Raw genomic sequence first — 26,887 nt, forward strand, 5'->3', positions numbered from 1 at the left:
TGGTGATTAGCGTTTTGTTAGGTGTCAGCCATTATTTTTTGATTGAATGTTTATTGTTTTTAATGTTTGAACTTAACTAGGGATTAGTTATAAAACAGTGGTTTAATGTAGTACAAGAAATGTTACTTGTGGGGGGGTTAATTACAATTAATTAAACATTAATGTTTTCAGAAATTAAAATCTTGATTCAGTAAAAAAAAGTTTATATTCTGAAATAGGTGTTTGATTTTTTTCGTTGAAAAATGAAATGCTTTGCACATGGTGATTATTTAATGAATGTTAAGTACATTTCATCTCTGTTCACTAATTTTAATGAGATGTTTCTAATTTTTTTTAAGTAGCTAGGTTTAGATTTTACCCCCATTCTGTCACTCCAATTAAAATTAAATACACAATTAAAGTGGCCTTCACAGAGACACTTAAATAAATTGATCGCCTGTCCTTCTTGGGTATTTTGTTATTGCTCTGTGACATCAGTAGGAAGAATTGAGCTATAAGACCCCAGTACCGAGGTAATATTTTTACACATTCTTTTTTTTTTTTTTTTTTTTTTTTGCTTTTTGGCAGGGCAATCAGGGTTAAGTGACTTGCCCAAGATCACACAGCTAGTACATGTGTCAAGTGTCTGAGGTCAAATTTGAACTCAGGTCCTCCTGACTCCAGGGCCAGTGCTCTACTCACCGCGCCACCTAGCTGCCCTTTATTTTTACACATTCTAAGTGTTGACATTCAATTGCAAACATTTATTAAGCTCTTATTACATGCAAGGCACCAAGGGCTACAACATGTACATAGATAAGCAAATATAACAACTGGAGTGATCAAGCAAAGCACCTGGGCTTGGAAGCTAAGGATTCCAAGGGGAAGAGGTGAGGAGAGAGATGTATTCTTAGTTTTGGAGACATTGCTTATGATCCTGTCCATCCTGACTCTGACTCCATAAGTACTGTTAAAAATGAAATGTTATAAATGCAGTTCTTCTAGAACATCTCAGTGCTTATTTATAGATTACTAATTGACATAGAAGTACAGATAGGTGGCACAGTAGATAATACACTGGGTCTGAAGTCAGGAAGACTTCTCTTCCTGAGTTCAAATCTGGCTTCAGACACTGCCTAGCTATATGACCCTGGGCAAGTCATTTAACTCTGTTTGCCTCAGTTTCCTTATCCTTAAAATGAGCTGGAGAAGGAAATAGCAAACCACTCCAATATTTTTGCCAAGAAAACCCCAAAATAGGGTCATAGAGAGTCAGATACAACTGAATGACAACAACTGACATAGAGAGACAAATCAGAGATACTTTAAAACCCACTGAGACAGAGCATTGTTTTCTAAACTTTGTTTTCCAGCACATAGCACAGTTCTGTGTACACAGTAAGCATTAAATAAGCATTTATTAAAAGAATGATTTTCAAGGTCTAGTGTCAGTTAAAAGTCAATCATACACAAAGATAAAATAGTTCTGAAATTATAGCATATCTTTTATCAGATTTATACATTTTTGGTTAAAAGGACCATTTAAATCAGTTCGTTCACTATTTTGAGGTCTTATAAAGTACTATGCTTGACTAAGATTAAGGTGATGCATATGATTTACTTCATAATTATTTATTAGTTTTGCATAATAAGTTGTCAGCAGATGTACAAGTGAAAATTCTTCATACCTTTGTCCTTTCCTGCCCAGGAATTCTCTTTAAAGACTTTGAAGTGGGATTCTCATCTGCTGAGTAAAAAACTGTAATGTCTTAAGGCACAGCCTTCCTTATATATTTAGCATTGACAAACATGCTTCTAGATAGTATGGTAGAACACACACTATATTGTGTAACAAGAATATTGTATAAGAAGAATGTGTTGGGAGAGGGAGAGTAGAGGATGGAGTAAGTGTCCTAGTTCTACCACTTGCTGTGTGACTTTGCTTTTAAGTCCTTTACTATCTTGGAGTTTCAGCTTCCTCACCTTTAAAATTGAAGGGGTTGCACCAAATGATCTGAAAAACCCCTTCCAGCACTAAAATTCTGTAGCATTTCTTCTTGCATCTTAGGAGCCAAGAAATTCAGATGCATACAGATATCAGAAAGGTAGACACAAGTAGTATGAGCTAGAGATCAAGGGACATGAACATTTTATGATAAAAGAAATGGAAACTATTGACAAAATGTTCAAATTCCCTAATCGTCAGAGAAATGAAAATCTAAACAATCTTAAGATAAACTGACTTTTTAGAATGACGAAAATAACAAAAAAAATTAATATTTTTTTGTAATAAAAGTGAATGTTGGTGAAACTGTGGGAAAACAGGTTCTCTACTGTGTTGTTGATGGGATTTTGAATTCTGATGCAAACATTTGGAGAACAGTATATAATAACTCAGAAAACTAGTCATAGCTTTTGCCCCATGATTCTATTGCTATGATTCCATCCCAAGAATTTGGATGCATACATGTTTAGTATTGATATTACTTCATTTTCTATGGTACTTTTTAGCAAGATGTAGTTTATTTCCTTGTCTCTTTTAGTTAAATCTGTTTTTGCTTTTGCTTTGTCTGAGATCAGGATTGCTACCCCTGCTTTTTTCACGTCAGCTGAAGCATAATATATTCTGTTCCAGCCTCGTACCTTTAAGATTCTGTGTGTGTTTCTCTAATTCAGATGTGTTTCTTGTAAACGTCATATTGTAGGATTCTGATTTTTAATCCACTCTGTTATTTGCTTTTGTTTTATGGGAGAGTTCATTCCATTCACAGTCAGTTATGATAATTAACTGTATTTCCCTCTATCCTGTTTTCCCCCTTTTTATACTTTTCTCTCCTTTCACCCTGTCACTCCTCACCAGTGTTTTGCTTCTGACCACCACCTCCCCCAATCTGCCCTCTCTTCTCTCAGCCCCGTCTCCCTTTTCTTTCTCCTTTTCCCTCCTAACTTCCCTATAGGACAAGATAGATTTCTGTGTCCAACTGAGTGGTATGTTATTCCCTCTTTGAACTAAATCCAATGAGAGTATGGTTCAAACAATGTCCATCCCCCCGCCTTCTTTCCCTCTAGTGTATTAGGTCTTCCGTGCCTCTTTATGTGATATAATTGACCCCATTCTGCCTCCCTCTTTCCCCAGTACAGTCCTTTTTTTCACCTCCTTAATTTATTTCATCATCATATCAAAGTCAAATTATATCCACACCCTCTAAATATACTCCTTCTAACTGCCCTAATAGAGATACAGTTCTCAAGAGTTACAAGTATCATCTTCCCATGTAGGGATGTAAATAGCTTAACCTTATTGGATACCATGTTTGCTTATTTTTTCTCCCCCATTTACTTTTTCATGCTTCTCTTGAGTCTTACATTTGAAGATCAGATTTTCTGTTCAGCTCTGGTCTTTTCACCAGGAAAGTTTGAAAGTACTCCATTTCATTGAATGTTAATCTTTTCCCCTGAAAGATTATGCTCAGTTTTGCTGGGTAGTTGATTCTTGGTTATAATCCAAGCTTCTTTGCCTTCCAGAATATCATATTCCAAGCCCTCCAGTATTTTAACGTAGAAGCTGCTAAGTCCTGTGTAATCTTGACTGTGGCTCGTTGATATTTGAATTTTTTCTTTCTGGCTGCTTGCAGTATTTTCTTCTTGACATGATAGTTCTGGAATTTCGCTACAACATTCCTTGGAGTTTTCATTTTTGGGATCTCTTTCAGGAGGTGATCAGTAGAGTCTTTCAATGACTTTTTACCCTCTGGTTTTAGGATATCAGAGCAGTTTTCTTTGTTAATTTCTTGAAAGATGCTGTCCAGGCTCTTTTTTTATTGTCTTTTATTTTTTTTGAGGGGGGAAGGCAGGGCAATTGGGGTTAAGTGACTTGCCCAAGGTCACACAGCTAGTAAGTGTGTCAAGTGTCTGAGGCCGGATTTGAACTCAGGTCCTCATGACTTCAGGGCCTGTGCTCTACTCACGGCACCACCTAGCTGCCCCCAGGCTCTTTTTTTTAATCATGACCTTCAGATAGTCCAATAATTCTTTAATTATCTCTCCTGGATCTATTTCCCAGGTTATTTGTTTTTCTAATAAGGTATTTTACATTGTCTTCTATTTTTTCCATTCTTTTGATTTTGTCTGATTCTTGATGTCTCATAGAGTCATTAGTTTCCACTTGCCCAATTCTAATTTTTAATGCATTATTTTCTTCAGTTAACTTTTGTACCTGCTTTTCTATTTGGCCAATTCTACTTTTTTTTAAAATTTATTTAATATATTTAGTTTTCAGCATTGATTTTCACAAAACTTTGAATTACAAATTTTTTCCCCATTTCTACCCTCCCCCTACTCCAAAATGGCATATATTCTGGTTGCCCCGTTCTCCAGTCAGCCCTCCCATCTGTCACCACACTCCCCTCCCATCCCCCTTTCCCTTCTTCTCTTGTAGGGCAAGATAAATTTCTGTGCCCCATTGCCTGTGTATCTTATTTCCTAGTGGCATGCAAAAACTTTTTGTTGTTGTTGTTGTTTTTGAATGTCTGTTTATAAAACTTTGAGTTCCAAATTCTCTCCCCTCTTCCCTCCCCAACTACCCTCCCTAAGAAGGCAAGCAATTCAACATAGGCCACATGCATATCATTGTGTAAAACCCTTCCACAATACTCATGTTGTGAAAGATTAACTATGTTTTGCTCCTTCCTAACCTCTCCCCCTTTATTGAATTTTCTCCCTTGACCCTGTCCCTTTTCGAAAGTGTTTGTTTTTGATTACCTCCTCCCCTCGTCTGCCCTCCCTTCTATCACCCCCCCTTTTTTATCTTCTTCCTCCTTCTTTCCTGTGGAGTAAGATACCCAATTTAGTGTGTATGGTATTCCCTCCTCAGGTCAAATCCAACGAGAGCAAGATTTACTCATTCTCCCTCACCTGCCCCCTCTTCCCTTCCTACAGAACCACTTTTTCTTGCCACTATTATGCGAGATAATTTACCCCATTCTATCTCTCCCTTTCTCCCTCTCTCAGTATATTCCTCTCTTATCCCTTAAATTGATTTTATTTTTTTAGATATCATCCTTTCATTTTCAAGTCACCCTGTGCCCTTTGTGTGCATATACATATATGTATATACCTACATATATACATACATAGACACACACATATGTATGTATATGTATACACATATATGCTACTATGATATTGAGGTCTCATGAATCATACACATCATCTTTCTATGTAGGAATGTAAACAAAACAGTTCAACTTTAGTAAGTCCCTTATGACTTCCCTTTCTTGTTTACCTTTTCATGCTTCTCTTGATTGTTGTGTTTGAAAGTCAAATTTTCTATTCAGCTCTGGTCTTTTCACTGAGAAAGCTTGAAAGTCCTCTATTTTATTGAAAGTCTATATTTTGCCTTGGAGCATGATACTCAGTTTTGCTAGATAGGTGATTCTTGGTTTTAATCCTAGCTCCATTGACCTCCGGAATATCGTATTCCAAGCCCTTCACTCCCTTAATGTGGAAGCTGCCAGATCCTGTGTTATCCTGTTTGTTTTTCCACTATATTCAAATTGTTTCTTTCTGGCTGCTTGCAGTATTTTCTCCTTGACCTGGGAGCTCTGGAATTTGGCAACAATGTTCCTAGGAATTTTCTTTTTGGGATCTATTTGAGGAGGCGATCTGTGGATTCTTTCAATTTTACCATCTGGCTTTAGAATATCAGGGTAATTCTCCCTGATAATTTCTTGAAAGATGATATCTAGGCTCTTTTTTTTGATCAGGGCTTTCAGGTAGTCCAATAATTTTTAAATTCTCTCTCCTGGATCTATTTTCTAGGTCACTGGTTTTTCCAGTGAGATATTTGACATTGTCTTCCACTTTTTCATTCCTTTGGTTCTGTTTTATAGTATCTTGATTTCTCAACAAGTCACTAGCTTCCACTTGCTCCAGTCTCATTTTTAAGCTAGTATTTTCTTCAGTGGTCTTTTGGACCTCCTTTTACATTTGGCTAATTCTGCCTTTCAAAGCATTCTTCTCCTCATTGGCTTTTTGGAGCTCTTTTGCCATTTGAGTTAGTCTATTTTTTAAAGTGTTGTTTTCTTCAATATTTTTTTTCAGTATTTTTTTGGGTCTCCTTTAGCAAGTCATTGACTTGTTTTTCATGGTTTTCTTGCATCATTCTCATTTCTCGTCCCAATTTTTCCTCTACTTCTCTAACTTGCTTTTCCAACTCCTTTTTGAGCTCTTCCATGGCCTGAGACCAGTTCCTGTTTTTCTTGGAGGCTTTTGGTGAAGGCTCTTGCACTTTGTTGACTTCTTCAGGCCATATGTTTTGGTCTTCTTTGTCACCAAAGAAAGATTCCAAAGTCTGAGACTGAATCTGGGTGCGTTTTCGCTGCCTAGCCATGTTCCCAGCCAACTTACTTGACCCTTGAGTTTTTTGTTGGGGTATGACTGCTTGTAGAGCAAAGAGTACTTTGTTCCAAGCTTGAGGGGATGTGCCGTTGATTTCAGAGCTATTTCTATATAGCCAGCTCTGCCACCCCAGCACTCCTCCTTCCTCAAGAACCACCAACCCGGACCTGATGCAAATTTTCAGCAGGCTCTTCACTCCTGCTGTGATCCTCCACTTAATTCCTCCCACCACGTGGGCCTGGAGCCGGAAGTAACTGCAGCTGTAGTTCTGTAGCTGCACCTCCCCCGCTGCCCCTGGGGCGGTGGCCTAACCTCAAACTCTGTCCCCCGCAGCTTTTCCCACTACCTTTTCTGTTGTCTTTGGTGTTTGTGGCTTGAGAAGTCTGGTAACTGCCACAGCTCACTGACTCAGGGTGCTAGGGCCTGTTCTGCCTGGCTCCTGGTCTGGCTGGTCCTGCTGCCTCCCACGCTGAGCTCCGCTCCCCTCCACTCCATGCGTGATAGACCTCATCCAGCGACCATTCAGGCTGTCCTGGGCTGGATCTCTGCTTCTCTCTGCTATTTTGTGGGTTCTGCAGTTCTAGAATTTGTTCAGAGCCATTTTTTATAGGTTTTTGGAGGGACGTGGTGGGGAGCTCACGCAAGTCCCTGCTTTCCAGCCGCCATCTTGGCTCCACCCAATTCTACTTTTAAAGGAGTTGTTTCCTTTAGTGGGTGTTTTTTTTCCCACTTTGCCAATTCTATTTTTTAACGAGTTGGTTTTTTTTCAGTCATTTTTTGTGCTTCCTTTTCCAAGTTGTTGACTCTTTTTTCATAATTCTCTTGTGTAACCCTCATTTCTTTCCCCAGTTTTTCTTCTACTTCTCTTACTTGATTTTTAAAATCCTTTTTGTGCTCTTCCAAGAGGACTTTTGGGGCTTGAGACCAATTCATATTCCCTTTTAAGGCTTTGTATGTAGGCATTTTGACATTGTTGTCCTTTTCTGAGTTTGTATCTGAATCTTCTTTGTCCCATAGTAGCTTTCTGTGGTCAGGGCTCTTTTTTGTTTTTTGGTCATTTTAAAAGGTTGAGCTCTATTCCTGGGTATTGGGGGCACAGTCCCAAGCTTTTTGCACTGGGGCCTAGGGGCCTGGCCACTGGCTATCTATGCTGGAGCCTCTGGGGCTGGCCGCTTGCTCATTGCACTAGGGTGGCCTAGCCTAGTTGTGCCTATTGTGCTCTGGATTCCTGAACTGGCAGTTTGCTGGAGGCTTCACAGCTGGCATGCTGTGTCACTGACCCACTGAGCCAGAACTGTGGGGCCTCAGTTGCTCATCTGTGCTTTAGCGAAGAGCTTCTTTCTGGCTTGCCCAGATAGCACCTGTAAGTGGTCTGTATTCCCCTTTTGCCCAAATGAGACAGACCTTTCCTAAAGTCCTTCTCAGTTATCTTGGACCGGAAAATTGTTTCACTCCATCTTTTTGTGGATTCTGTCACTCCAGAATTCTTTTAGAGGCTTGATTTAACAGGGCCACTTCCTGTCTTCTCTCCACCATCTTGGCTCCACCTCCTACTTTTTTTTTTCCTAAGAAACACAAGAGGAAGGAGAAAAAAGCCAAAAGATGGCAATGCTTTGGGCCATTTTGGAGGGGAACAGATCTGAATTGGAAAAGACCTCAGAGACCATCTAGTCCAACTTATATCTGACCAAGATTTCCTTCTCCAGCATACCCAACAAGTGGATATACAGCCTTTACTTAAAGAGAGGTAATCTACTACCTCCTAAGGCAGCCCATTCCAGTTTTGTTAGAAAAGTTTTGCTTAATGTGAGTCAAAATTTCCCTTATTGAAATTTCTACCCACTGTTCCTAATTTTGCCCTCTGGGCAAAACAACTTTAATCCCTTCCTTATTGACAGCTCTTCAGGTATTTGAAAACAGCCACCACTTCCCCCTCTCAAAAATTCTCTTCTACAGGCTAAATATGCTCAGTTTTTTCAACCAGTATTCTTATGGCATGTGATCTTGAGGCCCTTCCCCATCCTGGTCACACCCTCCTCTGGACACTCTCCAGCTTATCAATATCCTTCTTAAAATGTGAGGCCCAGAAGAAGAGAAAGTACTACAAAACTAGTGTGATGAGAGCAGAATACAATGGGAACTTTCATTACCTTTGCTCTGAAGACCGTGCCTCCCAGTGCAGCCCAAGAGGGCATTAGATTTTTTTAGCTGCTATATCCTATTATTAACATCGTGTAGTCCATAAAAACCCTCAGGTGTTTTTCAGATGCCAAAAATGTGACCTTGTCTCTCCCATTTTGTATTTGTGAGGTTGATTTTTTTGGAATACAAGCATAAATCTTTACATATGTGCAAAGGACCTGTGTTTTGGTTAGCTTGCAAAACTCCTTCCCCACCTTCCTCCCTATATGGAATCTAACCTGTCTACACTTTAATAAATACATCATGAAGAATTGCCTGAGTTGTATTGAGCTTAAGTGATTTATTCAGGGTGGCACAGCAAGTGTCAGATATAAGATTTTCTAAGCCCAGAACTCTCTCCACTCTGTAAGGCGGTCTTATATTATCCTGATCAGCTTTTATCTTTTTAGATTCAACTCACTGTGTCTAGCCTGTCAGGATCTTTTTGGATCCTTTCATTAAATACGTTGAGTCCCAGCTTTGAGTCGTCTCCAAATTTAATAAGACTGCTGTCTATGCCTTTATTCTAGTTATTGATAAAAATATTCAGTAGCCTGGGCCCAAGAACAGACGTTTGGTGTCCTTTACTAGCAAACCCTGAACTAATTCTGAATCTTTCCAGCTATTCTGTTGTCTAGCCCATCCTTGCAATTTGTCTGAAATAATAGATGAGAGTCTTAATCAAATGCTTAGCTAAAATCTAGGCAAATAGTATCTATAGATTTCCTCTGAACTGCCAGTCAAATAAACCTGGAGTTTGTTCATTTACTCGTTTATTTATTGAAAGATTTGGATATATTTTTTGTCTGTGGAGATTTCATTTTCTTTGCCTAAGTTGCTCAAGTAGAAAGATGAATTTCCAAGTAAATTAATTTGGTTTACATTGAAATAAGGCTTCAGAAACTAAAGGTGAAACTCAATTTCCCTTTCTGTAGCACATAGAGTTACACAGTCTCTAATAACCAAGAAATTTCTGTTTTCAAAAAAATAAAGTTAGCTTGGCTTGTGCTATTTAATGTTTAAATTTGTTTATTCTGCCTTGTTGAAAGACTTAAGAGGTTTGGGATGAAATTTTACCCCTTGTTTTATATTTATTTGTTTTTGGAGGTGGTGTTGATGGTGGCTAAGTTGGTAATTTTTTTTTTAATTTTTATTTATTTATTTTTAGTTTTCAGCATTCACTTCCATAAAATTTTGAGTTCCAAATTTTGTTCCCATCTCTCCCCTTCCACCACCCCAAGATGGTGTGTAAATTGATATGGGCTCGGCATATACATTCATATTAAACCTATTTTCATATTAGTCGTGTTGTAAAGAAGAATTAGAACCAATGGGAGGAACCACAAGAAAGAAGAAACAAACAAAAAAAAGAACAAATAAATGCTTTGATCTGCATTCAAACTCCATAGTTCTTTTTCTGGATGTGGACAGCTTTTTCCATCATGAGCCTTTTGTATGAAGCCTTGTCTTAGATCCTTACATTGCTTTGAAGAGCCAAGTCTATCAAAGTCAGTCATCACACAGTGTGGCTGTTACTGTGTACAATTTTCTCTTGATTCTGCTCACTTCACCCAGCATCAGGTCATATAAACACAGGTTTTTCTGAAGTCTACTCGCTCATCATATCTTATAGCACAGTAGTCATATGCCACAACTTGTTCAGCCATTCCGCAACTGATGGACATTCCCTCAGTTTCGAATTCTTTGCCATTGCAAAAAGAGCTGCTATAAATATTTTTGTACGTGTGGGTCTTTTTCCCATTTGTATGATCTCTGTGGGATACAGACCTAGAAGTGATATTGTTGGGTCAAAGGGTATACACAGTTTTATAGCCCTTTGAGCATAGGTCCAAATGCTCTCCAGAATGGTTGGATCAGTTCACAGTTCCACCAACAATGCATTAGTGTTCCAGTTTTCCCACATCTTCTTCAGCATTTATCATTTTTTAGTTTGTCATGTTAGCCAATATGATAGGTATGATGTGGTACCTCAGAGTTGTTTTGATTTGCATTTCTTTAATCAATAGTGATTTAGAGCATTTTTCCATATGACTATAGATAGCTTTAATTTCTTCATCTGAAAACTACCTGCTCATATCTTTTGACTATTTATCAACTGGGAAATGACTTGCATTTTTATAAATTTGACTCAGTTCTTTATAGATTTTAGAAATGAAGCCTTTATCAGAGACACTGGTTGTAAAGGTAATTTATTTTTTAAGGTGGACTAGATTACCAAGCTAGAGTATAAAGAAATATTGAAGGTTTGGAGGGATCAAATTCAGGAGATAGAGATGGTAGAGGCCAGAACATGAAGTCAAATGAAAAAGACTCAAGGAGAATATGAAAGCGTTTTTAAAATGTTGGAATTAAGAGGCAAATGAAAGAAAAGATTGTATTGTTGATAAATCATAGGGGAAATACCATAAAAGACAAACTTTTGCTGAGAAGAAATAGCCCAGGGATGGGATGTCCAGAAATTAAACTGATGACAAGAAAAAACAACAAAATGAAAGAAATTTGTATTAATATCTGTGGGATGATTCGCATCTTATGGAATTTAAATTGTATGAAGTTTATTACAAGGCTTTTTAGAATTTGTAAAATTTTTGAGGGATACTCAAGGCCAAGTTTTAATAAATAACACACCCAGAGCTCATACAGGATACTCTTCCCCTTTTTTATTCAGAATTAGTAATTGCTTGATTCTTGTAACCAATCAGAGCTCCTGAAGTGAGTCTAAAGAATAGTTTACTATCCCATCTTGTCAGCAGATCCCTTCCTTCGCATATCGGGCAGCTAAAGACAATGAAAAAACAAACACCTTAGTATTGCTCCTGATTTGCCTTTTGTGTGTGTGTGTGTGTGTGTGTGTGTGTGTAGTAGGAAAGGGTTTCCAGAGTGAGAACACATGCTACTTTACAATTGTTCTTCTCTTTGAACTAATGAAGGGTATATAGGACCATTTACTAAGGATGGTTATGAACTGGTACTAACTTTAAGTTACCAAACACTTTTAAAAAGTCATCAAATTATTTTTAAGTTCAGATTTATTTAATTGGTTTCTTCCATTATTATTTCTGTTCCTGGTATGTGTTTCAGATTCTGAAGAATGCTGAGTCTTCCAAAAGTGTTCAACCACATTTCTTAGAATTTTTGTTGTCTCTTGGCTGGTCAGTGGATATAGGGAAGCACCCTGGTTGGACTGGACATGTTTCAACAAGTTGGTCTATTAACACTCACGGTGATACCGATGTACCAGAACAAGGTAAACTTTATTATATTATTCAACTAGAAAATATTATGATTTTGAGGCAAATTGCTTTTTTAAAATTAAAACTTAGCAATGATATCTAATATGTCCTTTATTCTACCTAACTTCTATTAGGAGAATTATATAAGCATTTAAATTTAGTTTACTAAATTTTCAAGATATCCAGGAAGAAAATGGAATCAAGAACAGACTGTCAGTGCTCGTCTACTGAAAGCAATAAAAAAAAAGAGAAAATAGCATGTACGATATGCCTTCCAAAATGGCAACCCTAGCCCCTGCCACAGCCTGGCCCCTTCCTTCATTCCTCCCTCCCTTCCTCTTTCTCTATCTTCTTTCCTTCCTTTTTTCTTTCATTCTTTCCTTCTTCCTCCCACCTTCCATCCTTCACTCCTTTTCCTCTTCCTTCCCCTTCTTTCCTCCCTCCCCAGTAAGACAATGGATGATACCTCTGCCCCCTTACCTTCCTCCTACTGTTGAAGTAAAGGCTCTACTAACTAGAAGCTGGTTATTATATGGGAAAGTTTGTCACAGGTCGGAAGAGTTGATGGAAAACCCTTTTGTCCTGACACAAAAGCTGGTAATGGGTAGGGACTTCCCTGTTACCACTGTACAATGCTGACTTAATCTGTTTTAGTGACTGTATAAAATGTTATGAAGCTAGGTAGTTGGCATTCTGCTGAACTTGTATACTCCTTATAACACTTGGTTTTTTGTTCCTAGAGGAAATAGTTCCATGTGAAGATATTGGAGCAAGTATTTTCAATGGACAGAAAAAGGTGTTGTATTATGCTGATGCCCTTACAGAAATGGCTTTTGTTGTTCCTTCACCTGTGGAATCTTTAAGTAAGAACATTTTCTATGTTCTTCTGCCTCTGTGTATTGTTGTATGTATAGCATCCAAAACAGTTATTTTTCCTCTTAATTTTTAACAAAGTCTCTTTTATATTTTTAACCATCATTATAATAACTCTTTACCAGAAGTTACCCCTTACCTGTCTATCTCAGACTGAATAAGCCTTATCTTTTTATAACTGCTTGTGATCAGTCCTATTTTCTAATTTTTGATGATTTTACTCGATCCAAAATGGTTCTTTTACATATTTTTCACATGCATTCTTCAGGTTAATAGAGAGCTCAGGATGTTTTTTGTTCTAATCCTGTATCTTTGGGCATGGAAAAACCTAGGCCATTTAGGAAAGGTATTTTCCACTTTGTCTTAATGATTAAAAGGAAACTCCCTCCTTTGTGGGTTTAGCTTTCTTCAAGACTCATCTCAAGTCCTGCCTTGTGCTAGGAGCCTTTCCCCTTCTCCCTCAGCTGCTACTGCCTTCCTCCTCTGAAATTAACTTCCTTCTGTTCTGTACATACTTACATGTTGTCTCTCTGTATTAGAATGTGAGCTTCTTGAGGGCAAGGAGACTGTTTTTTGCCTTCCTTTGTGTCTTCAGTGCTTAGCATAGAAGCTAGCACATAGTAAGCACTTAATATATGCTTATTGACTGGTTAACCTTATGGATCATCCTCAAGCTTATTCTTTTCAAGGCTAGTATATTGATCTTCTATACCCCTGACTTTTCTCTGTCCATGAACTTGGGTTCAAATCCTGATTTTGCTAATTATTTGTTAATTAGAAAGCAGAAATTAGAATATTCCTAAGAATCAACTTGCAGGGACAGAAGTGGAGCAAGTATAAGACAATTTTTCTGAAGAAACCTTGGTTCTGAAGCATATTCCTGCCCTGAACAGTCAGTCTTTAGGCATTTATAGCACTTACTTACTGGGTGCCAGGCATCATGCTAAGTATAGCACAAGGAATACAAAGAAAGGCAAAAGACAGTATCTGCTCTCACGGGAGTCACAATCTAATGGAGGAGACAGCATTCAAACAATTATAATCAAGGCTTCTTATCCATCTTGCTATGCTAGGACAAGAATCAGACCTAGGTTTTAGCCAGCTAAGTTGGCAGAAGTAGTATTTACTTGGTGAGAGTGTGGGAATGGAAGAAAGAATCAGGGTATTCTTAAAGTAGCATGGTAGTTGTAACTGTGTATCATGGTTTGTTAATCTCAGAGAATGTTATGACTACTTCTATTCACATCTTTCAAGGTCTGTCTCAAGGCGTAACTCCTCCCTGAATCTTCCCAAAATCTCTTGCCCTCAAGGGTTTTACCTTTTCTTGACCACTTAAATCATGTAATGTCTACTCCACAAATTGGGGCCACTTGATATAGCTATGATATCACTTGATATAGCTATGATATAACAACTCTGACATCCAGCCCCTTCTTTCTAATCATACAGTCACCAGTCTAGTTCAGACCCTCATCACCACTGGCCTGGACCCTTGCAATCACCTCCTAATTGGTCTCCCTTGCTCCAAGTCTCTCTCAGCCTTAATTCATCCTCCACACAACTGCCACAGGTACTTCGCTAAGTTGAAAATCAGATAATATCATTCCCCTATGCAGTAAACTTCAGTGGCTCCCTATTACCTCTAGGATAAAATATAAACTCTCCTTTGGCATTTAAAGACCTATGTTGCCTACCATTAACCTATCTTTCCAGCTTTATTACACATTACTTCTCTTTCTACATAGTAGAGTCCAGCCAATCTGGCTTTCTTATTCTTCCCTAATACATGACATTCCATCTACCATATTCATGCCTTTGTACTGACTGAACTCCATGCCTGAAGCACATTTCCTCCTTACCTCTAACCCTTAGAATCTCTAGTTTCCTTCGTTCAGTTCAGGTACGACCTGTTACTTGAAGCCATTTCTGATTCCTCTAGCCTCCCCTACCTCTCAATGTCTGGTATCTATTTTATATGCATCTATGTACATATGAAACAGTAAGGCAATAAACACAACATCAGCGATAATCACGAATATGCCTATGTAGTTCTGTATCACAAAGTATGAGAGACTTTCCATAAAGAAGGTAAAAGAAGTATAACATTTATTCAGACACCAGAAAATCATACCCCCATAACCAAATGTTCAGTTCCCACAGCTGGTCAGCCCACTTTATTATAACAGCAAGGAACTTAAAACACCATATAATAGCCTGGAGACTTGCCATCCCAAAACCCCTCCAACCCCCTGCTGGGATCTTCCCCAGAACAAACTCACAGTACAGCTAAGTCAGCCTGTTCCATTCTAACAATCATGAGGGCTGCCATTAGTAGCCATAACTTCTTCTCTCTCTCTCTCTCTCTCTCAGCATTTTCCTGTAACGTAACTTCTTTTTTCTGTCAGGAAGCTCCTCCCACCACATGTCTTAGGCTTCCTGTGATGTAAGCAGGTCACGTGGCCTATTAATGGGTAGGAAAGACCTTCAAATCCAAATTGCTACTACAACATAGTATGTACATAAATATTTATATACATTTATGGAGCATACTAGTCTCACCCAGCTAGGTTGCATGCTCCTTTAGTATAAATACTTTGATTTTTTTGTTGTTGTTATTGTTGTCTTCATTTCTCAGTGTCTAACAGAGTTCCCAGAATTTAGATAAGTACTTAAATGCTTGTAGATTGATAGTAAGCTTCTACTGTATACCAAGCACCGTGCTAAGTGCTGGGGATATAAAGAAAAGCAAAAGAACAATCCCTTCCCTCAGGGAGCTTACAGTCTAATGGGGGAGACAACATGTAAACAATTACATGTAAACAAGCTATATACAGGATTACAGGATGAATTGGAAACAGTCAGCTGAAAGATGATACTAGAATTGAGGGGAATCTGGAAAGACCTCTTGTAGAAGGTGGGATTTTAGCTGGGACTTGAAGCAACCCAGGAAAGCCAAGAAGCAAAGATGAGAAAAGAGAGCATTCCAGTCATGAGAGACAGCCAGTAAAATTGCCCAGAGTTAGGGAGATGATGGTTCTTATTTGAACAGCAAGGAAGGATTGAAGAGAATGTGGAGGGGGAAGGGATATGAGGTGTAAGAAAGGTAAAGTCTAGATTATGAAGAGCTTTGAATGACAGAGGATTTTCTGTTTGATCCTAGAGGTGATAGGGAACCACTGGAGTTTATTAAGGAAGAAGGAGGGTGATATGATCAGAACTTCCCTTCTAGAAGATCACCTTGGAGGATAGACTGGGGTGGGGGGTAACTTGAGGCAGGCAGACCCACCAGCAGCTATTGCAATAGTCTGGACATGAGGTGGTGAGGGCCTGCACCAAGGTGGTGTTGTAGTGTCAGAGGAGAGAAGGAGGCATAGCTGAGAGATGTTACAAAGGTAAAGTCAAGACAGGCCTTGATAGTACATTAGATTTGGGTAGCAGAGGGGGAAGGGCAGTGACGATTTGAGGATGACTACGAGGTTTTAAACCTGAAGTACTGGGAGGATGGTGGTGCCCTTGACTGTAATAAGGAACTTAGAGAGAAAAGTGGCAGGGGAGCTGGTGGGGGGAAAGATAATTAGTTCAGTTTTGAACATGTTAAACTTAGAATGTCTACCGGACATGTAGTTCACAGTTTCCAGTATGTACTTGGAGATGGGAGACTGGATATCAAGAGAGAGGTTAAGGCTGGCTAGGTAGATATGAGAATCATTAGCATAGATAATTGACTCCATGGGAGCTGATGGATTTACCAAGTGAAAGAGTATTGAGGGAGAAGAGAAGAGGTAAAAAGGACACTGGATTTGGAGTCAGAAATCTACCTCTGCCACTTACCTAGCCAGGGTTCCCTTGGGCAAGTTATCTAACCTCTGTGCCTTAGTTTTCTCACCTTAAAGTGGGGGTGTGTGCCTGGCCCTACTTCACAGGGATTGTTGTGAAAATCAAATAAGAAGATGTAGAAAAGATTTTACAAAGCTTAAATGATTATGTCATTATTATCATAATTATTAGATTCTGTCTTACAGTTAGCTGATTATTTCATGTCAGTCTCATTGTCCCATTAGATTGTTCATTGAGGACAAAATGAGAAGAGTTAGACTAAGTGACTACAGTGTCCTGTCCAGCAGTTCAGATTCTGGGTCACACCTTTTTGTGTTCCTCTCCTAGTACAGTTACCTGGCATACTGGAGCTGCCCATGAAATGTGCATTGGATTGAATTCATCTGTATATATTATGGAATTATTTTAGCCCTAATATTTCTGAATATATCTAATATTTTATAGTCATTTAAACAGTAAAGTAAGTCTTTGAAACAAGATTTGGTGTTTTCAATTCAACAAACATTTACTAAACACCTACTAATAATGTGCTAGGCACTGAGGATAAGAAGACTTAAAAACTGAACAACACTGGCTTTTGAGAAGCTTTCATTTTGCTAAAATTGACCTTCCTCTGCCTGTTCTACAGACCCATTTAAAATATTTTCCATAAATAATAAATGAATGGACATTTTTTATACATTTTTATGCATTGGAAGGTTGAGTTAATACAGTCATTGACATAAGTAATTTTTAAGAAATTAGTAAGTTTATCGTTATTGTTATACTCCACAGCTGATTCAGTGGAAAGCAACATCTCAGACCAAGAAAGTGATTCAAATATGGATCTTCTGCCTGGAATACTGAAACAACCATCACTTACGCTTGAACTTTTCCCTAATCATACAGACAATCTTAATTCCTCACAGAAGGTAAGGCAATGTAGTAATATGTTTTCATTTTTAGTGTTTCTAGATTTATAACTAATAATTGTATATTAATTGGTAATACCTTGGCACTTTCCTTTTTATCAGATCTCCCCTGCTTCCCTCTTCTCAGTTTATGACATATGTTTTCCTTCATGGTTTACAGCATTAAACAATGCCTTACACATTAATGATAGTCACGTATTTGCTTATCAATAGAGTCAGCCATCTCCTAATTATGTCTTGGTTGGGAACCTGGGATTGGCTAAGATTCTTCTCAAAGCTTCCTTCTTATAGATCTAGGTTTCTTTCTCTAATTGGCACTTTATATTAAATCTCACTAATGTATTTATGTATTATTTCATTTTAGAGTTACCTATATTTATGTCATCTCTCCCTAATAGAATATATACTCCATGACAGTTGGGGACTATATCTTATCTAAACTCTGAATTTACCCTAAGCTTCTGGCACAGTCTTCTTCTGCACATAGAAGGATGAATAAATATTGACTTAAATTGGTCCTATTAACAAATGAATCACTATTAACAAATTGTACAGAGAGTAAACTCCTTTGTAATTCATTTTCTTTTCTCTCCCACTTTCAGTTAAGTCCTACTTCCCGCCTAAAGAAGTTGCCTCAGGGACGAACCGTTCCACCAATGGGACCAGAGACCAAAGTGTCCGTTGTCTGGGTTGAACGTTATGATGATATAGGTAAGAGTATCAGCTTTTCTTTATAAGTCTAAATGTAACAACATAGCACCAGTAACAATGACTTAGGGAATTTTTCTATTACGTTTTTTAAAAGCTTCTGTTAAAGCACTGTCTCATGATAACATATCTTTGCAAAGCACAAGCTGGGGCAGGTCCTGTCAGCCTGCAGAGGCTCGGAGCAGGATAGGCCAGTCCTCAAAAGCTGGTGTCAAGGGATTTGGAGCAATACACAGAACTGTCCACTAAAATTGTACAAGGAGTGGTGGTGGAGGGAGGATACAGATGGATCCTTGACATGAGAAGCTTTAAAGGCATATGCCGTAAAAATGCCAAAAGACACGTTAGAGCAGTTGTGGGAAAGGCACACTAATACATTGTCGGTGGAGCTTGGAAAATGGTGTAACCTTTCTGGAAAGTGATTTAGAATTATGCTAAGAAAGTGATTTAAAGGGTCCATACACACCCTTTCCCTCAAAGACATGTATTCTAGAGAAGTCAAAGTTAGAAAGATAAACATCAAAATATTTGTAGAAAAACCTTGTGTAGCAACAAAGAGATGGAAAATAGATTCCAGTTGAGTGGGGAATGATTAAACAAATTATGGTGCAATAATTAGTGCCAGCTAGATAGTGTAGAAGCTAGAGTGCTGGTCTTAAGAGTCAGGAAGACCTGAGTTCAAGTCCTCACTCAGACACTTGCCAGCCTCATTTGACCTCTGTTCTCGGTTTCCTCATCTGTAAAATGAGGATTATAATAGCACCTGCTGCACAGAATTGCTGTGAGTGTCAAATGATGAACTCATAGAAAACACTTGACCAACCTTAAAGTGCTTATGTAATACCAGCTGTCATTATCATTATTATGTGAATGTAATAGAATATTATGAAAAGAAGAATATGAAGAATTCATAGAAGCTTGGGAAGACTATATTTGAACTGATGCGAAGTGAAGTAAGCAAAACCAGAAAAACAATATATACTATATACGACAACAATGTAAAATGAAAGGGAAAAAAATAAAAACTGAATACTATGTAATTAATAATGATCAAGCTTGTCCCTCAAGAAGAGATGAGAAAATACCTCTTTTCCCCTGCTTTGTAGAGGCAAAATATTTTAGAGTATCTAATGTTATTTATTCTGACATGTTCAGTTAATGTGTTGGTTAAGTTTTACTGAACTTTTTTTTTCTCTTTTTTTCTTCATTATAAGGGATGACCCTCTGGATAGGAGAGGGTTCTATTTGGAAATTAAGGTGATATAAGAACAAAATTTTTTAATTTTTCAATTTTTTAAAGTTCATCTTGCCACAATTGATACTGTAACTAAAACTGTTGCCTTGCAAATAATTTCCCAGTTCTTCAAACCCTGACAGAGAAAGAAAGGAAAACTTTTTTCCACTTTTACCCCATGGAACCTTTTTTAAAATAACTGATGCATTTTGTTTTTACATCACCTTCATTTCCAAATATATCCATTCTGCTCTCCCCCCCCAACCCCCTCAGCGAGCCTTCCCTTGAAATAAAGATTAAAAAAGAAACAAACAGTTCAACAAAACAAGCAGCATCCACCACACCTGACAATATATGGAGGACTGACTACACACTCTTTGTTCGCCTGCCTCTCCAGCTTCTTCAGGGAAGGGAGGCAGGTTCACTTTCTCAACTCTTCTCTGGGGCCAAGCTTGGTAATTATAATTACACAGTGTTCGGTTTCATTGTGTTCTATCCATTTACATTGTCCTCAGTGTGTACATTGTTTTCTTGGTTCTACTTATTTCGCTCTGTATCGGTTTACATAAGCCTTCCCTGGGACTTCTTTTTATGAGTCTTTCTCCTTATATTGGTTGGGAGGTGAGTCTTGATTAGCCGTAACAAGTAGTCATGGTACAGTTTAAAGGTTTGGGGCTTTTTTTTTCCTTTTTCACTTGTAGCTGTAGATAATTTTCTCCTTACAGTTATATAAACTACCTAAGAGCATAATAAATGCATGTTGGGCCAGACCAGTGAGTCCATTGAGCTCAGTGCTACTTTTTATACAGTGGCCAAGGAATAGTCTATGGGAGAGTTCAAAAGGTGCTCTTTGAGATCCCCAAAGATTAGATTATCCCATCAATATCCCTTTTGAATAACCCATTTAGAGCCATGAATTAATTAACCTAGACATGTCTTGACCTTGCTTGGAAGCATCATAAGAGGTTTTATTGTTTGCTTTGATTTGAGGGTTTTTTTTTTTATGACCTGCATTCTGTTACTGTCTGTAGTTTAGGGAGCTAAAACATGCTGATTTTTATTCACTTTCAAGTAAGCAGAGATGTAGCAAAATCATAACTGTTATCAAATGCTGATTTCTTCTAGAAAACTTTCCCCTTTCTGACCTGATGTCAGAGATCAGCACTGGTGTAGAAACAGCTCTAAACAGTAGCGCTTCTCTGAGGTAGGTCGTGTGAATGCAAGAGCCATTCCCTTCTGGTGCTTTTGCTTCCCTTTGACCCTCAAATGCTCAACTGCTGCAGTGCTTTGCAGGGGAAAGTGTTGATTTTGTTGCCAAAATGGCCAAGTTTGGATTTTACATGGGTAAAAGGACATCCTTTTTGGGGGGGGGGGGGGTTACGTTTGAAATATGTCCGTCCAAATCTTTTCACCTCCTATTACTTTGACTTACCCTATTGAAAAAAGGAAAATAGCTTGCACTATCAAGAAATATCTTAAAAACCTTCAAATTGATAACATTACCTCATATAATAGATGTGTGTTGTCCTGAAAATGTTATGTAAATTAAATGTAAATCAGATTGCTTTAAACTTAAAGGAGTTTAAAGAACCCTTTCAAAATGAAGAGCCCTTCTGTCCCACAAATAACTGCCCCTCATTTATCTTTGTAGTTCACATTTTTTCAGGTTTTCTTCAAGTAAGGTACCCTCTTATTGAGATGTCATTTTTTTCATAATAATTTGGGACATCATTTTTACAATAGAAACTCTTTCATGGGATTTTCTATATGGAGACACTGTCCAAGAAATACTGTGACATTTGTCTTTTAGCACTTTCTACTCTTCCCTCAAGATACCTCATCACTTCAGGGTGGGGATGCCTTCCCTGCTAGGTTCTTTCCTTTGTATTTCCCCAACATGGGGTGCCACACTTTTCTTTAAGTTAAAACTGCAGTTGCTGATTGAAACCTAATTATCCATTTGCTCCATTCCCCCAAAAGGCTAGATTTTTTTTTTTTGGCCTTACACCGTTAATGAAACAAACCTTCTTTATTCTATCTGAATCCCCACCCCCAGCTCCTTTTTTACCAAGCCCTTTCTAAAGATAATACCTCAGTTCTTTTTGTCCAGCTGGAAAAAAAGTGGGAAAACAGCCAAGCATACCACCATGGCAGCAAGTCATTAAAGGTTGTTTCCAGCAGGCAAGGCTTCCTATACTCTCCCAATCATTCCCTGTAGGCAGTTACTATGATTATGGAAAGATATCATTTCCTTTCTTTAAACTTACTGGTAACACACATATGTTTTATCTAGTTTAACAAGTTTGTTCCCTTTCTTCCTTCTTTAAGATCATCAGTCACCCTTGAAAAAGAAGTTCCTGTCATTTTCATCCACCCTCTAAAAACTGGATTATTCAGAATAAAAATTCAAGGAGCTACTGGAAAGTTTAACATGGTCATTCCACTGGTAGATGGGATGATTGTCAGCAGGAGAGCACTTGGTAAGGACTTCAAATAGTAAGGATAAGAAATTATAACTTATTTTACCATAGGAGCATAGCATTTTAAAGCTCTAATGGACCTTAAAAATACCAACTCAAACTCTTCTTATCCTCTCCATCCTCCATATCTTACCCAGTGAGGTCAAGGGACTTGTTAGAGGTTCCACAAGTTAGTTAATGGCAAAGCCAGGACTTGGTCTTTGGCCTTCTGACCCCACCAATTCATTGTTCTTTTCACTGCCTTTTTATAGACTATCAAGGAAAAAGTGATCATGCTGGGCTGACAGCTATAATTATTTTTTACTACCTCTAATAAAAAGGTAAAGTGAGAGAGGTGTGTTTAAGCTTTGCTTTTTCCTGTGAGTGAAAGCAAGGGAAAATATAACTCAGAAAATACAACTGTTGAATAAAAGTAGCTGTACTCCAAGACTTGGTAGGGAAAATTAGAAGATATTTTGATTTTATTATACCTCTTTTAGTTGCTCTATTCAGTGAGTTTTATCTCAGAAGTACTGTGTTGGTCCTTAGGAGGATTGAAAATGTCACAGACAGAATTAAATATTGCAAAGGTGCTTGCAAAATAAAAATGTTTTAGTTTTAGCTTAATTCTGATAGTACACACAGATGACTGACTTTTAACATTTATTCAAAAATTCTTTTTGTTTTTAAGGTTTCTTAGTGAGGCAGACTGTAATAAATATTTGTAGAAGAAAGAGGCTAGAAAGTGACTCCTACAATCCTCCACATGTGCGACGAAAACAGAAGATTGCAGATATTGTCAATAAATACAGAAATAAGCAGCTGGAGCCAGAATTTTATACTTCACTTTTCCAGGAGGTTGGGCTCAAGAACTGCAATTCTTAAACCAAGGTCCTCCAAAGACAATTATTAGATCAGACATTGGTGGCTACCAGAGGGAACAATGGAAATATGTTACTAGTGTTGAATGGAGAAGAAAAATACCACCATCACCACCAAAAAAAAAGCCTATCTTTCAATCACCGAAACAGAAGAGACACCATTATAAATACCACTTAAGAATTTTTTCTGCTTTCTGGTGAGAGGAGGTCTCCCAAACACAATCATAAACCCCTCAATGGAGTGGTATAAATTTTATCCAATACAACTTGCTTTTTTAAAGTGACAGTTTTACTTAAATAGTATATTTCGGGAGAAACTGTAAACAGCTCTGATAAATGTGTTCATTGAGGAAAGAGGAATAGCATATGAAGTGGTTTATAAACTAGTAGTTAGAGATAGTCTTACACACAGCTCACTTTTCCAGGAGATTCAGTACCAAATTGGTTCCTCTTCTAGGATCCCGAAGGACTGATTCCCCAAATCTGGAGTTGCTTGTGTTGGGGAGAAAATGAGAAGAATTCTAGCCTCTTATTCTACCATCAGCTTTACAAAAAGAAGAATCCATAAATATCTCTTGTGCAGATATTTTTAAAGGTCTAACTTTGAAATCTTCATCTTCATGTATCAAAAAGATAACAAATATGTCAATGTCACCATCTTCCTACTCATTTATGCAGACCATCTGTCTAAAAACAACCACCAGTTACCACAGAAAGGAGCCTGTCAGGAGCACGTCCAGAGTGGAAGATCTGCTTTCTACATTTACTGGCAGTGTAGAAAAACAAGTGAAAAATTACATAAAGTCAATGAAGCCATCACTTACCCTGTGTCCAGTTCAGCATAGTAGAAAGAAAAGTGTTTGTAAAACACTGGGAAAGGAGAGTTGAACTGTTGAAAAATTACTTGTTGTTTCAATAAATTTCAGCTCACAACTACTGTTGAAAATCATTTGGCTTCATGTATGATCTGTTATGTCAGAACCCAACAGAAATATGTATACTATGAACATATTAGGAAATTTGAAAGTTTCTAACTACTTCACAGAGTCGGTTGTATTGCAAAAAGTAATTGTCTATTACCCAGGAGTGTACTCAGCATTAATAACTACATTATTGGGTTCCTACAGAAATTATTTCAGTTTGTTATTCATTCTGTGTTCTAGGCTTTGCTAATCTGAAGACGTGCATTGTGATTTTAGACATCCCCCTCCACCTGACTTTTACTGTTCTTCCTATGATAAAGGGTTTTAGGCATATCCAAAGTATCCTTATAGTGATTCCTAGGGCAGAGTAAGACAGTATTCTTCCTCTTTTCTTCCCTTTATTATTTATTAGCAATTATTTTATCTTCAGGTATTTAAATAACCAATTCCAGTTCAGAGAAAATTAATCACAATTCTTTCCATTGAATTTGTTCACTTTTACACGAAGCATAGGTGGTAGATTCAGTGTTCTGTTTGGTTTTATGTCTAGTTTAGTTTTTATCACCCGCTTTTTCCTGCTTAGGTCCAGATTATCTTATTTAATAAGGTATACAGTTTGCCATCTATAGCAGAGATGTGAATTTGACAGCTTTTGTTTCTAAGTTTGCCCTGCAGTGGTTTTTTTTTTTAAGTCTTCCTTTGCATCTAGGTCATTTCTACTCACCCAGGTTCTCCCCACTAGTATGATACAATTCTAATGATTGTCTGTTTCCTTTCAAACAAAGCTAGGATTAGACATTTCCAAATTGCTAACGTAGTGGGGGAAACATAGTAAGTCTGTTCCACCATAAAAATTAAGTGGCTGTTCATGTGAAATCTTGATAGGACATTGGGGTTTGCACATTGCAAGGAAAAACTAGTCTATCAGTTTACTCAGTCAAGAAGACCTATAGTACTGACTCAGAACTTTTGAAATCCTAAAATTTAAAGGTGATTGATTAATGTCATACTTACCTAATATTCTTCAAATAAAACTTAATTTTTGCAAAAGTGTTGATGTCAGGAAAATCTGTATTCATGAAAAAGAAAGTATTCCTGACTTCACTTCTTTTTTACTAGCATTTCTGCATAATTTCCCTCTCTAACAAATGAATAAGCCATGGAGAATGCCATGTTTGTGAAACAGGGGTATTGTATGTATGCTGGTAGTGGAAAGAAAACAGTGGGGCTCAGTAACCTCTCTGAAAGTCTAAAAACCAAAAATCTGCATCATCAGCAGAAACAGAAGTGAATTCTGCCTTAGTCCCTAGAGGTCACATAGAAGTAAGTGCTGCCGCGATAGATGGGGAACTTTTTGGTCAGAATTGCTGGATTTCTGCGCAGTGTTGGTTTGAGTGCATGATCACTACACTCACCCACTGTCTTTACTATATACAAATCACTCTGGTTAATATGGCCTATGAGAAGCATATTTAGTCCACTGATTAAATGGCATGGCCAGTGCATGTGCTCAGTTGTCACATAAGACGTCTTTACTATTCCACATAATTGAATTTTTCTGCATATGCTCAATAACCACTTTTGGACATCAAAAGCTACTTTAGTTTACTTCATCTATAATATATTTTGTCTTAAAAATATAGTCACCGTAAGTGACTTTGCTACAAGTAGCTAATGGACTGTTTGGCTTACCCTGGAGGATGAGTGCGCTACATGAACATAGGTTAGAGTTACAGAATTTCAGTTCTAAGGACAACCTCGTAGCCTGTGCTCGTGTATACACACAGACACACACGCACACACACACACACACACTCTTTTCTGAAGGTAAATTACTGTTAAGATGTCTTTTGGAATAAACTTCCAAGTTTTTTCCATTGTTAGCAGCAGCTCTGAAGATGAGTGGGGATGACTGGTCAGTTTTCCCATGCTTTAACACTTCTCTTGGTTACTTATCCTCTTGGTCTATTTTATTTGTTCTTTCCTCCCTTTACTATTCCTATAGTTTCCCCTTTATGATATAATTATGTAACATTTTTCTTTCTCCTCCCCTTTTAGCATTTTCTGTTCTGAGGAGTTGTATCCATCCCTCTCCTCTGCCAATCCCCTTTCAAGAAATGCAAAGTACTCAATAATGATAAATCATGTATGTTGGCTATAGGTTGGCCAGGATATGAGGCCTTCACAAACTGTTACCTCTTCTGGACTTTTTGGGAAGTACTTGCTGATTTTCAAGTACCCAAATGCCTCAGTATAACTTAATGTTATTAGAATGGTGAGTACAACTGACCTGGGTGGCAGATTATATAAATTTGTGATATCAGAGAATTTGACATTACTTACCTGTCTGGCAATTAAATTTTTCTATTTAACTTTTAAAACAATTTCAAGTTCCGTTTAGGCACTGGATTATATCTTACTAAAAGTATTGTTTACTGCATTTAAACCATCTCAAATGCTTTCTGTACTTAAGAGAGCTGCTGCAAAGACAAATCTTAGGAAACACCACTCGTAGAACATTGAATCAAACAATTTCTCAGTAGGTGGCTACATCTGCTTCACATATAATAGTCACTCTCTCAACTTGTGTCCCTGAACTAATTTTCTTTATTAAATAGTAAGAAAAAAGGGTGTCATTTGAAATTTCACATTTCAAGACTTTCTCTAGAAGTGAATGGAGGGCATCTTTCTCAGGCTTTGTAGTTGTGGCTGGCAGTATGCAGTAGCCATTATTTGCTTGAAATCACAATACAATTTGTATGAACATCTGTATGTTGCCAAGACATGATCTTTTTGTTGTTATTGTATTTTCTGTAAATATTTCTGGCACTAAGTTGTAAAGTAAAGACAACGTGTAAATATGAAGATGTGAACTCTGTTCCCTCCTCTCTAGTATTTTATCTCTTTGTTAGAGAAGGCACAGGAGCTTGTTTGTATTTATGCCGATTCTTATGTCCAAAACAAACACATGGAATACTGAATGTAACACATTTAGTCAATTAAATTTTAAGGAGATTCTTATCTAATACCCTGTGTGCTTTTGGTTAGAGTCTCATTCTTTCCAGCTGAATTCTTTCAATTCTTTGCTTGATCTCTGTGTGGACAAGAGCTGTTTTGTTCACTATGAGTAGCAGGATTTGTGGGCCATCCACCATAGAGCTGAGATTCCACACTAGGCCTTTGTACTCTCCTTAGAAGAGTGTTAACGAATTCTAGAAACAATTCACTTTTAATTCATCTTTATCTTT

At 37.7% G+C, this 26,887-nt stretch overlaps 1 protein-coding gene across 4 annotated transcripts in view; it reads left to right on the top strand.

The window, feature by feature from the left end:
• The window catches only part of RALGAPB (Ral GTPase activating protein non-catalytic subunit beta), a 92,729-nt gene extending 66,064 nt beyond the window's left edge, over positions 1-26,665 (top strand). For all 4 annotated transcript variants that reach the window (XM_036748058.1, XM_036748056.1, XM_036748057.1 and 1 more), the window contains 7 exons: positions 11,662-11,827; positions 12,554-12,676; positions 17,298-17,434; positions 18,037-18,145; positions 20,502-20,580; positions 21,705-21,856; positions 22,527-26,665. In XM_036748058.1, coding sequence (XP_036603953.1) covers positions 11,662-11,827; positions 12,554-12,676; positions 17,298-17,434; positions 18,037-18,145; positions 20,502-20,580; positions 21,705-21,856; positions 22,527-22,720 — 960 coding nt within the window. In that variant the 3' untranslated portion in view covers positions 22,721-26,665. The remainder of the gene's footprint in view (positions 1-11,661; positions 11,828-12,553; positions 12,677-17,297; positions 17,435-18,036; positions 18,146-20,501; positions 20,581-21,704; positions 21,857-22,526) is intronic.
• Positions 26,666-26,887: the final 222 nt, after the last annotated feature.

The sequence above is a fragment of the Trichosurus vulpecula genome, chromosome 3, assembly GCF_011100635.1.
Source record: "Trichosurus vulpecula isolate mTriVul1 chromosome 3, mTriVul1.pri, whole genome shotgun sequence".
In the NCBI taxonomy this organism is placed as follows: domain Eukaryota; kingdom Metazoa; phylum Chordata; class Mammalia; order Diprotodontia; family Phalangeridae; genus Trichosurus; species Trichosurus vulpecula.